General features: G+C 41.3%; 1 protein-coding gene across 1 annotated transcript; it reads right to left on the bottom strand.

Annotated features, from left to right (window-relative positions):
* Window positions 1-4,329: 4,329 nt before the first annotated feature.
* Window positions 4,330-9,773, bottom strand: LOC123736256 (zinc finger protein 271-like). The gene is made up of 4 exons (XM_045713167.1): window positions 9,209-9,773; window positions 8,731-8,828; window positions 8,423-8,600; window positions 4,330-5,750 (listed from the first exon to the last, which is right to left on the bottom strand). Exons 1-4 carry the CDS (start codon window positions 9,477-9,479, stop codon window positions 5,017-5,019), a joined length of 1,281 nt encoding a protein of 426 aa, XP_045569123.1. The 5' UTR covers window positions 9,480-9,773; the 3' UTR covers window positions 4,330-5,016.
* Window positions 9,774-12,767: the final 2,994 nt, after the last annotated feature.

The following is a 12,767-nucleotide window of genomic DNA, read 5'->3' as shown; positions in this document are numbered from 1 at the left end:
AAAAGTGGAAATCAATCCCATAACAACAGCAAAGGACCTTGTGAAAATGCTGGAGGAAACTGGTACAAAAGTATTTATATCCACAGTAAAACGAGTCCTATATCGACATAACCTGAAAGGCCACTCAGCAAGGAAGAAGCCACTGCTCCAAAACCGCCATAAAAAAGCCAGACTCTGGTTTGCAACTGCACATGAGGACAAAGATCGTACTTTTTGAAAAAATGTCCTCTGGTCTGATGAAACAAAAACAGAACTGTTTGGCCATAATGACCATCGTTATGTTTGGAGGAAAAAGGGGGAGGCTTGCAAGCCAAAGAACACCATCCCAACCCTGAAGCACGGGGGTGGCAGCATCATGTTCTGGGGGTGTTTTGCTGCAGGAGGGACTGGTGCACTTCACAAAATAGATGGCATCATGAGGATGGCAAATTATGTGGATATATTGAAGCAACATCTCAAGACATCAGTCAGGAAGTTAAAACTTGGTCGCAAATGGATCTTCCAAATAGACAATGACGCCAAGCATACTTCCACAGTTGTGGAAACATGGCTTAAGGACAACAAAGTCAAGGTATTGGAGTAGCCATCACAAAGCCCTGACCTCAAACCTTTAGAAAATGTATGGGCAGAACTGAAAAAGCGTGTGCGAGCAAGGAGGCCTACAAACCTGACTCAGTTACACCAGCTCTGTCAGGTGGAATGGGCCAAAATTCACCCAACTTATTGTGGGAAGCTTGTGGAAGGCTACCCGAAACGTTTGACCCAAGTTAAACAATTTAAAGGCAATGCTACCAAATACTAATTGAGTATATGTAAACTTCTGACCCACTAGGAATGTGATGGAAGAAATAAAAGCCTAAATAACTATTATTCTGACATTTCACATTCTTAAAATAAAGGTCACGTCCTGACCAGTAAAAGGGGGTTGTTTGTTATTTTTGTTTGGTCAGGGCGTGGCAGGGGGTGTTTGTTTAGGGTGTTTCGTTTTTTTTTGTTTAATGTTCTATGTTAGTGTATTTCTATGTTCGTTCTAGGTTTTCTATTTCTATGTCTAGTTTATTGGTTTGACCTTCAATTGGAGGCAGCTGTTTCTCGTTGCCTCTAATTGAAGGTCCTATTTAATAGGGGTGTTTTGTCCATGGGATTTGTGGGTAGTTGTTTACTGTTTGGTGTTTGTTGCACCTTGCAGGACTGTTTCGGTCGATGTTTGTTATTTTTGTTATGTGTTGAGTTTCCTTCTAATAAAGTAGAAGATGAGTATACACATTCCCGCTGCGTTTTGGTCTCATCAGTACGACGAACGTGACAATAAAGTGGCGATCCTAACTAAGACAGGGAATTTTTACTAGGATTAAATGTCAGGAATTGTGAAAAACTGAGTTTAAATATATTTGCCTAAGGTGTATGTAAACTTCCAACTACAACTGTACATTTGCATGTTTAACAAGTTCTGTAGATGAGACGTTAATGAAGCAATGAATACAGACCACATTGAAGTGTCTGGAGTTTTGTCTGCCTCTTCTAGAGTCTTGTAAAGATAGGGGGTTGACTGGGACAGGCAATGTAACATCCATCATGTTTTTAGGGAATGTTTTTGTAAAATATGCACCTAGCATCAGATCATCCTGAAAATGTCTCTCTAAAGCTAACTTTCAAGGTTTTATATGGTCTATTGGCTTCTCTCTTTTCATTGGCAGAATCCTTTTTCAGTGTTATGATATTCATAACATCCATGTCCACCCGTCTATCTTCATGTTAACTAACAGAACTCTGCTGGTTGTCCTGGTAACAGATACCAGTGGGCAGATCTATTGTATTTGTTCAAACTAAACTACAGCACTTAATTTGATGTGTCAAATCTGATCCTTTCTTCTCTTCTCCTCCTCTCACAGTTCCACTCAGCCCCATTGTTTTCCTGCAGTCTGCCAGCAGCACAGACAACCTCTTCATACCCAGCAGTAAGGCGCTACAAAAATGAAAATGTCTTAGATTTTTCTCAGACTTCAAAAGTGGTCTCCTGATGTGGTTTAAGTATTGTTGTGGACTTAGAACATCCAATGTTGTTGTTTTTCTATTAACAGTGTGATTTAGAGAGCGAAAACCAGAAAAACAGGGACAAATCAGAAACCTGGAAAAACTAAACGGAGAAAATGGAATTAGGTTAAAAAAAATAATTAAAAAACGGATTAGATAGAGATGTTATAGAGCCCTAAATATTCTATACATTTTCTCTCATTACTGGATTATCTAGGGATAGTGTAGAGTAACAGCTGTATCCTGAAGTGACCTTTAACCTCCCTGCTCCTCAATACTTCTTCCACTGGATCAAAGCTTCAGCCAAGTAGGATACATGATAGTGGCAGCACATGGAGTCTGGTTGGATATAGTCATGGTAGGATACATTGAGCGGCAAGATGTTCTTTACCATCAGATTTGCCACCAATGCTCCTCCCTGCACTCTATACTCCTCTGTATACCCATTGCAAGACCCACTGGTTTAATGCTTATTTATAAAACCCTCTTAGGCCTCACTCCCCCCTTTCTAAGATATCTACTGCAGCCCTCATCCTCCACATGCAACACCCGTTCTGCCAGTCACATTCTGTTAAAGGTCCCCAAAGCACACACATCCCTGGGTCGCTCCTCTTTTCAGTTCGCTGCAGCTAGCGACGGGAACAAGCTGCAAAAAACACTCAAACTGGACAGTGTTATCTCCATCTCTTCATTCAAGGACTCAATCATGGACACTCTTACTGACAGTTGTGGCTGCTTCGCGTGATGTATTGTTGTCTCTACCTTCTTGCCTTTGTGCTCTTGTCTGTGTCCAATAATGTTTGTACCATGTTGTGCTGCTACCATGTTGTGTTGCTGCCATGTTGTATTGCTGCCATGTTGTGTTGCTGCCATGTTGTGTTGCTGCCATGTTGTTGTCATGTTGTGTTTCTACCATGTTGCTGCCATGTTGTGTTGCTACCATGTTGTTGTCATGTAGTGTTGCTACCATGTTGTTGTTATGTTGTGTTGCTGCCATGTTGTTGTTATGTTGTGTTACTACCATGTTGTTGTTATATTGTGTTACTACCATGTTGTTGTTATATTGTGTTGCTACCATGTTGTGTTTCTACCATGTTGTTGTTATGTTGTTATTCTACCATGTTGTGTTGCTACCATGTTGTTGTTATGTTCCTACCATGTTGTGTTTCTACCATGTTGTGTTTCTACCATGTTGTGTTGCTACCGTGTTGCCACCATGTTGTCACCCTACCTTGTTGTTGTTATGTTGTGTTGCTGTGTAATAATAACATGTATGATCTATATAAAGGTCTTTAGTAAAAAAACATTAGAGACATAATTTAGTATTTAATATTACATAGTAAACTTTAATAATTGTAATATGTATGTTTAAATGTCTGTACTAAAGTTTTTGAATAAAATAAAAGGTTTGAAAGAAAATGTAATTTGCTTTCAATGAATTATATCTTTCTCTCTCTCTTTCTCTCCCTCTGTCTCTCTCCCTCTGTCTCTCCCCTTGGCTGGGAATGTTAAGGGTGAAGAAGTTGTGAATCTCGGGGGGCCCTTGCACACAGGGAAACTACATGTACACAAAATAATTAACAACCTGGACCCCCAGGTGTCTTTCAACACGTTTTACTAACAACCTAAACAGATACATTTTACCCTACATAAGAGTGTCCGAGGGATGTCTCAGTCAACCCCCCCCAAAAAAGCCCCAGAGGCCTCACACCTTCCTCTTTGAAAGGTTCATTGTACTCTTTAACTATGCTTCCTTTACTGACGACCTAAACAGATCACTTTTACCCTTTTAAAAATAGTTGTCAGCTATCCAGATTTAATGGTCAAGAGGTTGTGAACCTAGAGGGGCCCTTGCAGACATGTTGTGTTTAGGTACACATACATTTTCTGTTTATGAAGGAATAAATGATTGAGAGGATATAGACCACAAAAAAATAAAAGATAATTGTAGTCTTTAACAATGTGCCCTTTACTAATGACCTAAACAGATAATTTTACCCCATGAACAACCTTTTACTGCAGGGGGCTAAATCGGGGGCCTTCAATGCTGCAGAAATGTTTTGGTACCGTTCCCCAGATCTGTGCCTCAACACAATCCTGTCTCGGAGCTCTACGGACAATTCCTTCAACCTCATGACTAGGTTTTTGCTCTGACATGCACTGTCAACTGTGGGACCTTATATAGACAGGTCTGTGCCTTTCCAAATCATGTCCAATCAATTGAATTTACCACAGGTGGACTCCAATCTAGTTGTAGAAACATCTCAAGGATGATCAATGGAAACAGGATGCACCTGAGCAAAAATTTATAAAAAACTTGTTTCCGCTTTGTCATTATGGGGTATTATGTGTAGATTGCTGAGGAAAATGTTTTATTTAATCCATTTTTGAAAAGTCAAGGGGTCTGAATACTTTCCAAAGAAACTGTAAGGGATTGAGGAGAGAGCATAATTGCTTTTTCTAATTAAAATCATTGACTCATAGGAAATCATCAGCATACATGGACACACATGCTTTGTTTAATGCCAGTGTCAGGTCATTGGTAAAAATAGAAAAGAGTAGAGGGCCTAGAGAGTCATCAGCATACATGGACACACATGCTTTGTTTAATGCCAGTGTCAGGTCATTGGTAAAAATAGAAAAGAGTAGAGGGCCTAGAGAGCTGCTGTGCGGTACTTTACATGTTTGACAGAGAAGCTTCCATTAAAAATCCTCTGAGTTCTAGTAGATAGATATCTCTGAAGCCACGATATGGCAGAGGTTGAAAAGCCATAGCACATACGTTTTCTCAGGTTATGGTCAATAATATCACAGACTGCACTGAAATCTAACAGTACAGCTCCCACAATCTTCTTATTATCAATTTCTCTCAACCAATCATCAGTCATTTGTGTCAGTGCAGTACATGTTGAGTGCCCTTCTCGATAAGCATGCTGAAAGTCTGTTGTTAATTTGTTTACAGAGAAATAGCATTGTATTTGGTCAAACACCATTTTTTTCCAACAGTTGGCTAAGGTATCGTAAAAGGTATCGTAAAAGCTTAAAACTCTTTCCACATTGGGAGCAATGGTAAGGCTTCTCCCCCCTGTGTATTCTCTCATGTTTTTTCAGGTCCCCTAAATGGATAAAACACTTTGCACATTGGGAGCAGTGGTAAGGCTTCTCCCCTGTGTGTATTCTCTCGTGCGCTTTCAAGGTTCCTAAATGGTTAAAACACTTTCCACACTGGGAGCAGTGGTAAGGCTTCTCCCCTGTGTGTATTCTCTCATGGGCTTTCAGGTTTCCTAAAATTGTAAAACTCTTTCCACACTTGGAGCAGTGGTAAGGCTTATCCCCTGTGTGTATTCTCTCATGAGCGTTCAGGTTTCCTAAAATCGCAAAACTCTTTCCACACTGGGAGCAGTGGTAAGGCTTCTCCCCTGTGTGTATTCTCTCATGCTGTTTCAGCTCCCCTGTCTGGTTGAAATACTTTCCACACTGGGAGCAGTGGTAAGGCTTCTCCCCTGTGTGTATTCTCTCATGGGCTTTCAGGTTTCCTAAAATCGTAAAACTCTTTCCACACTGGGAGCAGTGGTAAGGCTTCTCCCTTGTGTGTATTTTCTCGTGTTGTTTCATGTTCCATAACCGGTTAAAACCCTTTCCACAGTGGGAGCACTTGTGTCGTCTTGCTGGTTTGGACGTCCCTGGCTCTGGTTCCTCTGAGTCTGGTCTTTCTCCTGCCAAAGACAGTGTTTTTTTTTTTAAATAGAGACCTGAATGAAACCTCCACATGATAAAACAACCATGCTACGAGGGTAAATCCTAATCAGATCTCTCAATAACCTGAGACCAGTTTTAACAATCTTAGTGAGATTTTAAAACAAATGTAGAGCTTCCTGGTAATTACTGATATGTTTACATTACTTATCTTATTCATCCTGTTTTACAAGTCAGAACACAAAAAACTAAACAGTTCTAGGACACTGAAGACACAGACTTCGCTGGATTCCAATCGAGCAGGTGGTTCTAAATATATAACTTTCATAGCTGTATGATACAGAATGCGACATACTTATTTTATGTTTAAGGAAGTGTGTAAAGAAGTAATTTTTGTGGAAGTCTAAAACTTGTTTTTACGTCGAAGACAAAGCACATCAAAAAAATCTCCCCTTTGTCGAAAGGGTTCGACACATGCTGTTTAAATGGCACAATTTCTTATTTTGACGTTCACAGGTTTTCAACATTTTGACTTTTGCTGATGTCATATTTTGGGTAAAGTACAAAATAAGGTGAAATATTTTGGGTTGATGTTCCTAAAACTGATAGTTACTACAATAAACAAAAATATAAACGCAACATGTAAAGTGTTGGATGTTTCATGAGCTGAAAAGAAATGTGCAGAATTTGTTACATCCCTGTTAGTGAACATTTATTCTTTGCCAAGGTAATCCATCCACCTCACAGGTGTGGCATATCAAGAAGCTGATTGAACAGCTTGATTATTACACAGGTGCACCTTGTGCTGGGGATAATAGTCACACAACAATGCCACAGATGTCTCAGAGGGAGTGTGCAATTGGCATGCTGACTGCAAGAATGTCCATTTTTATATATTTTTTTTACATTGGAGACAGACACAAAGCACATCAGCAACATCTCCCCGTTGTCGATAGGGTGGACAAACAGAACAATTACAAGATTGTATTAATACTGTTTAGTCATCAAATAGCTTTGATGGGTACTCTCATCTGTGTCTATGGGACTGAGTTGGGCCTCTGGAGCTTGAGCTGACAATTGATTCATAACTTGCTGATAAAAACCTACAGCCGGGTTGGGGGGTTAAAACAACACCAGGTGCAGATGACCACAGGATGAACCCAGGATGGCTTGTGGTGCCCCCCGATCAGCATGGGAGGGATGGAACCAGCCCTGACTAAGCATTTATAAGAGCTCTATTTTTCATTCAAGGTTAAGCTCTCGGAAACACACTCAAGAGTGTGGTGTCAACAGCTTCATTATTGCAATAATTTATCAATATTAAATAAAGATGATTGTTTGAAGAAATTACAAAGTCTCTCTCAGGGGGATATAGTCAACTACCATAGAGCTCATATACTCTCTGATGCCAAGTCTAGACAGGATCATCCCTCAGAGGTCCCCACTCTACTCACAGTATGTGTAGTGATGTCCAGTCAGTAGAACCTCATGAAGGTACATCACCACAACATGCTGCATTACAGATCTCTTGAACAGAGATGCCTTTGAACAATGCCTATGATGTAGCCATACCTCTGGTGGATTGAGCCATCAAGCCCTACGGAGGTGTCAGATCCTTGCTACTATAGAACCTCATGAAGGTATGGGGGTGGAACTCATTATACGGATGTAATGGCTAAAGTAAAGCGGTTTTAAACAATATAAATCTAATTTCCACTCTTTCCAGTGGCTCCAACAGCAGCAATAGCCTCAAGCACAAGAGAAAAATCCCAAAATGGGACTAGCTGTTTGGGTACTGGGCGTAGGTGACCCTTCATTAAACAACAGATCAGGGGGTATTCCCCCACTGTATTGTTGTTGCAGCCTAAATGGCAGCCAAATACACATTTATAGTTGAAAAGGATTTCCCTTGTCAGAAAGCAGAGTAGCTCTGAAACAGAGCAAACAAAGGGACTGATTTGTTTCTGATCTCACCATCTGTTAAATACACACCACTTATTGTGCTATAGTGAGTGTGTGGCTCTAGCACTCTGAATAGAGTTCATTGTCAAGGAGAGCGGTGACGTGTGTTGAGAAGCAGAGGATCACTAGTTTGAGTCCAGTATGGGGACAGTGGAGGAAACTAAACTGTTAGCAGCACACTGACGTCAGTTACACATGAAATCAATAAAGTTAGTCATTTCAAAATTAAGACATGTTCTGTGAGTCCCCCCCCCCCAAAAAAATGCTTTTCATTCAATCAATTTTCATGGCTTTTAGAAAAGTCTTATGGTGCTTGATTTAAAAATATATATTTGCCATTTTAAACAAGTTATGTAGATCAGATGTTAATGAAGCAACACAGACCACATTGAAGTGTCTGGAGTTTAGTTCTAGAGTCTTGTAAAGATAGGGGGGGGGGGTTGACTGGGACAGGCAATGTAACATCCATAATGTTTTCAGGAAAACATTCACCTTACATTGGATCATCTTGAAACTTTCTCTCTAAATCTACCTTTCATCAAGGTTTTATATGGTCTATTGGTTTCTCTCTTTTCATTGGCAGAATCCTTTTTCAGTGTTATGATATTCATAACATCCATATCCACCAGTCTATCTTCATGTCAACTAACAGAACTCTGCTGGTTGTCCTGGTAACAGATACCAGTGGGCAGATCTATTTTATTTGTTCAAACTAAACTACAGCACTTACTTTGATGTGTCAAATCTAATTCTTTCTTCTCTTCTCCTCCTCCCACAGTTCCACTCAGCCCTGTTGTTTTCCTGCAGTCCACCAGCAGCACAGACAACCTCTTCATACCCAGCAGTAAGGCGCTACCGGGAGAGGCATGACACAGGGACTCCAGGAGGGCGAAAGGGTTAGCGTTGTCCTATTAACCATAAAGAGGGGTCACAGACACATATCATTATGGATGCTGATGTCACTGTTGACATAAAGTGCTTTACAGAAACCCAGACCCAGATAGAGCCAGCTGTATGCTAGACCAGACCAAGCTGTACCATCTGGTGTTCTGATCTGGAGAGACTCTTCTCTGACTCGTCAGCATCAGGATGTTGTTGAGGCTCCCCAAAGCATCCGCAATAGTCGTGTCTCTCTCCTGTGTGAACAATCATAGGGTCTTACAAGAGGCATTAATATCTCTAAACAGGGCCTAAAATGCAAATGTGAAAGGGTTGTTCGACGAAATGGGTGCCTTTTGTGTCCCTTTGATATTTTAAGTATAAATTATGCACCAATATTGAATTTTAAAAGCCTGTTATATTAGATGAGAGGTACTTTAATATTGACCACATGGAGAATTCAACACATCTAATTTAAAAGACCCCAAAATATATGTACCAATGGCAGATTGACCGTTTAACAATTCCTACAGTACTGAACAACATATTCAAGTGTAGAACTTCAGTAGAACGCCACTTAAAACCCCACATTAGTTCAACAACGGCAGTGTATGACCCTGTTTAAGACAGTACTCACTGGTGTTAATCTGATCTTCTGTCTCCTCTTTCACTCCCAAAACGTCTTCCTTCTTCACCTTTATTGAGATAGCATCCTCTTCCTCTGTAAAAGGTTCTTCTCCTATAACAACCTCCTCTTCCTCTTGTTTCATTCTGAAAGGTTCTTTCTCTTCTTTCACTGTAACACCCTCTTCTTCTTTCACGACAATGTTCAAATCCAGAGGTTCTTTCTCCGTCCAGTAGACCTCTTCTTCTTCTTTAGCAGGGGATGAGTAGTTTAGTGAGCTCATGGTCAGGGATGTTAGCTAGTTAACTAGCTAGTTAGCATTAGCGACTAGCCTAGGACTAGGCTCAGTATCAATATTTAACAAGTTTGCAAATTGAACAAGCAAAGTATATTAAAGTTAAGCAGTTGATACGTCAACTGAAATGTGTTTTAAACACTAGGATTAGCTAATGTACATAAACTTGGTCTAAACCGTCAATCTTTCAGTTTTATGTTGGCTAGCAAGCTATCGAGGTGGTTGAAAGAGTAGCCGTGTTGTTGTTCCTGAATAAGCGTCCCGTCCAGTCCATTATACGTCACACAAGAAGCATCACCTGAAAGACGCACATCGCCATCTGCTGACTGGAGTGGGTAACGCAGTTTGGAAACAATAGTTACTACACTTTTTGTCTTGGAAAGAACGTCATAATAATTTAACAATAAGCTGATATATTTTCTCTTACGTATTACAACTAATACTTTCCTGTACACAGACGAAGAAGCTTAATATGTAGATGATGAATAAATACTTCCATGAATAGGTAGTGTGTTAATACACATTTACTCAGTTAATTTTTTCGTGGATGCCTGGTCATTCTTTAAAAAGTAATTTCTTCTCCATCTTAAATAAGCATGCCCCATTCAAAAAATGTTGAACCAGGATCAGATATAGCCCTGGGTTCACTCCAGACCTGACTGCCCTTGACCAGCACAAAAACACCCTGTGGCGTACTGCATTAGCATCGAATAGTCCCCGCGATATGCAACTTTTCAGGGAAGTCAGGAACCAATACACGCAGTCAGTCAGGAAAGCAAAGGCTAGCTTTTTCAAACAGAAATTTGCATCATGTAGCTCTAACTCCAAAAAGTTTTGGGGCACTGTAAAGTCCATGGAGAATAAGAGCACCTCCTCCCAGCTGCCCACTGCACTGAGGCTAGGAAACATTGTCACCGCCGATAAATCCACGATAATCGAGAATTTCAATAAGCATTTCTCTACGGCTGGCCATACTTTCCTCCTGGCTACCCCTACCCTGGTAAACAGCTCTGCACCCCCTGCAGCTACTTTCCCAAGCTTCCCCAGCTTCTCCTTCACCCAAATCCAGATAGCAGATGTTCTGAAAGAGCTGCAAAACCTGGACCTTTACAAATCAGCTGGGCTAGACAATCTGGAGCCTCTCTTTCTAAAATTATCCACCGCCATTGTTGCAACCCCTATTACCAGTCTGGTCAACCTCCATTTAGTATTGTCCGAGATCCCTAAAGATTGGAAAGCTGCCACGGTCATCCCCCTCTTCAAAGGGGGTGACACTCTAGACCCAAACTGTTATAGACCTATATCCATCCTTCCCTGCCTTTCTAAAGTCTTCGAAAGACAAGTTAATAAACAGATCACTGAACATTTAGAATCCCACCGTACCTTCTCCGTTGTGCAATCCGGTTTCCGAGCTGGTCACGGGTGCGCCTCAGACACGCTCAAGGTACTAAACAATATTATAACCGCAATCGATAAAAGACAGTACTCTGCAGCTGTCTTCATCAACCTGGCCAAGGCTTTCAACTCTGTCAATCAACTGTATTCTTATCGGCAGACTCAACAGCCTTGGTTTCTCAAATGACTGCCTCGCCTGGTTCACCAACGACTTCTCAGATAGAGTTCAGTGTGTCAAATCGGAGGGCCTGTTGTCCGGACCTCTAGCAGGCTCTATGGGGGTACCACAGGGTTCAATTCTCGGGCCGACTCTTTTCTCTGTATATATCAACGATGTCGCTCTTGCTGCGGGTGATTTCCTGATCCACCTCTACGCAGACGACACCATTCTGAGCTTCAATGAGCATCAATGCCATACAACACTCCTTCCGTGTTGTATGAGCTTCAATGCCATACAACACTCCTTCCGTGGCCTCCAACTGCTCTTTAACGCTAGTAAAACTAAATGCATGCTTTTCAACCTTTCGCTGCCCGCACCCGCCCGCCCTACTAGCATCACTACTCTGGACGGTTCTGACTTAGAATATGTGGACAACTACAAATACCTAGGTGTCTGGTTAGACTGTAAACTCTCCTTCCAGACTCATATTAAACATCTCCAATCCAAAATTAAATCTAGAATCGGCTTCCTATTTCGCAACAAAGCCTCCTTCACTCACGCCGTCAAACATACCCTCATAAAACTGACTATCTTACCGATCCTCGACTTCGCCAATGTCATTTACAAAATAGCCTCCAACACTCTACTCAGCAAACTGGATGCAGTCTATCACAGTGCCATCCGTTTTGTCACCAAAGCCCCATATACCACCCACCACTGCGACCTGTATGCTCTAGTCGGCTGGCCCTCGCTACATATTCATCGCCAGACCCACTGGTTCCAGGTCATCTATGAGTCGATGCTAGGTAAAGCTCCACCTTATCTCAGCTCACTGGTCACGATAACAACACCCACCCGTAGCACGCGCTCCAGCAGGTATATCTCACTGGTCATCCCCAAAGCCAACTCCTCTTTGGCCGCCTTTCCTTCCAGTTCTCTGCTGCCAATGACTGGAACGAATTGCAAAAATCGCTGAAGCTGGAGACTTATATTTCCCTCACTAACTTTAAACATCAGCTATCTGAGCAGCTAACCAATCGCTGCAGTTGTACATAGCCCATCTAATCTACCTACCTCATCCCCATATACTTTTAAATGTACTTTTCTGCTCTTTTGCACACCAGTATTTCTACTTGCACATCATCATCTGCACATCTATCACTCCAGTGTTCATTTGCTAAATTGTAATTACTTCGCTACTATGGCCTATTTCTTGCCTTACCTCCTCACGCCATTTACACACTGTATATAGACTTTCTTTTTTTCTATTGTGTTATTGACTTACGCTTATTTCATGTGTAACTCTGTGTTGTTGTTTGTGTCGCACTGCTTTGCTTTATCTTGGCCAGGTCGCAGTTCTAAATGAGAACTTGTTCTCAACTAGCCTACCTGGTAAAATAAAGGTGAAATATACACTGCTCAAAAAAATAAAGGGAACACTTAAACAACACAATGTAACTCCAAGTCAATCACACTTCTGTGAAATCAAACTGTCCACTTAGGAAGCAACACTGATTGACAATACATTTCACATGCTGTTGTGCAAATGGAATAGACAACAGGTGGAAATTATAGGCAATAAGCAAGACACCCCCAATAAAGGAGTGGTTCTGCAGGTGGTGACCACAGACCACTTCTCAGTTCCTATGCTTCCTGGCTGATGTTTTGGTCACTTTTGAATGCTGGCAGTGCTTTCACTCTAGTGGTAGCATGAGACGGAG

The sequence above is a fragment of the Salmo salar genome, chromosome ssa02 (genome assembly GCF_905237065.1).
Source record: "Salmo salar chromosome ssa02, Ssal_v3.1, whole genome shotgun sequence".
NCBI classification, from domain to species: domain Eukaryota; kingdom Metazoa; phylum Chordata; class Actinopteri; order Salmoniformes; family Salmonidae; genus Salmo; species Salmo salar.
Note: the sequence above shows the minus strand (reverse complement) of the source record. Positions and strands in the feature narration are given on the sequence as shown.

What these genes read in the sequence shown, in the direction of transcription:
- LOC123736256 (XM_045713167.1), bottom strand. Translation starts at nt 9,479, where the DNA reads ATGAGCTCACTAAACTACTCATCCCCTGCTAAAGAAGAAGAAGAGGTC. An exon ending in AGAAGATCAGATTAACACCA is followed by an intron (nt 8,829 to 9,208) that starts GTGAGTACTGTC and finishes TTGTTCACACAG; the next exon opens with GAGAGAGACACGACTATTGC. An exon ending in CCAGATCAGAACACCAGATG is followed by an intron (nt 8,601 to 8,730) that starts GTACAGCTTGGT and finishes TATGGTTAATAG; the next exon opens with GACAACGCTAACCCTTTCGC.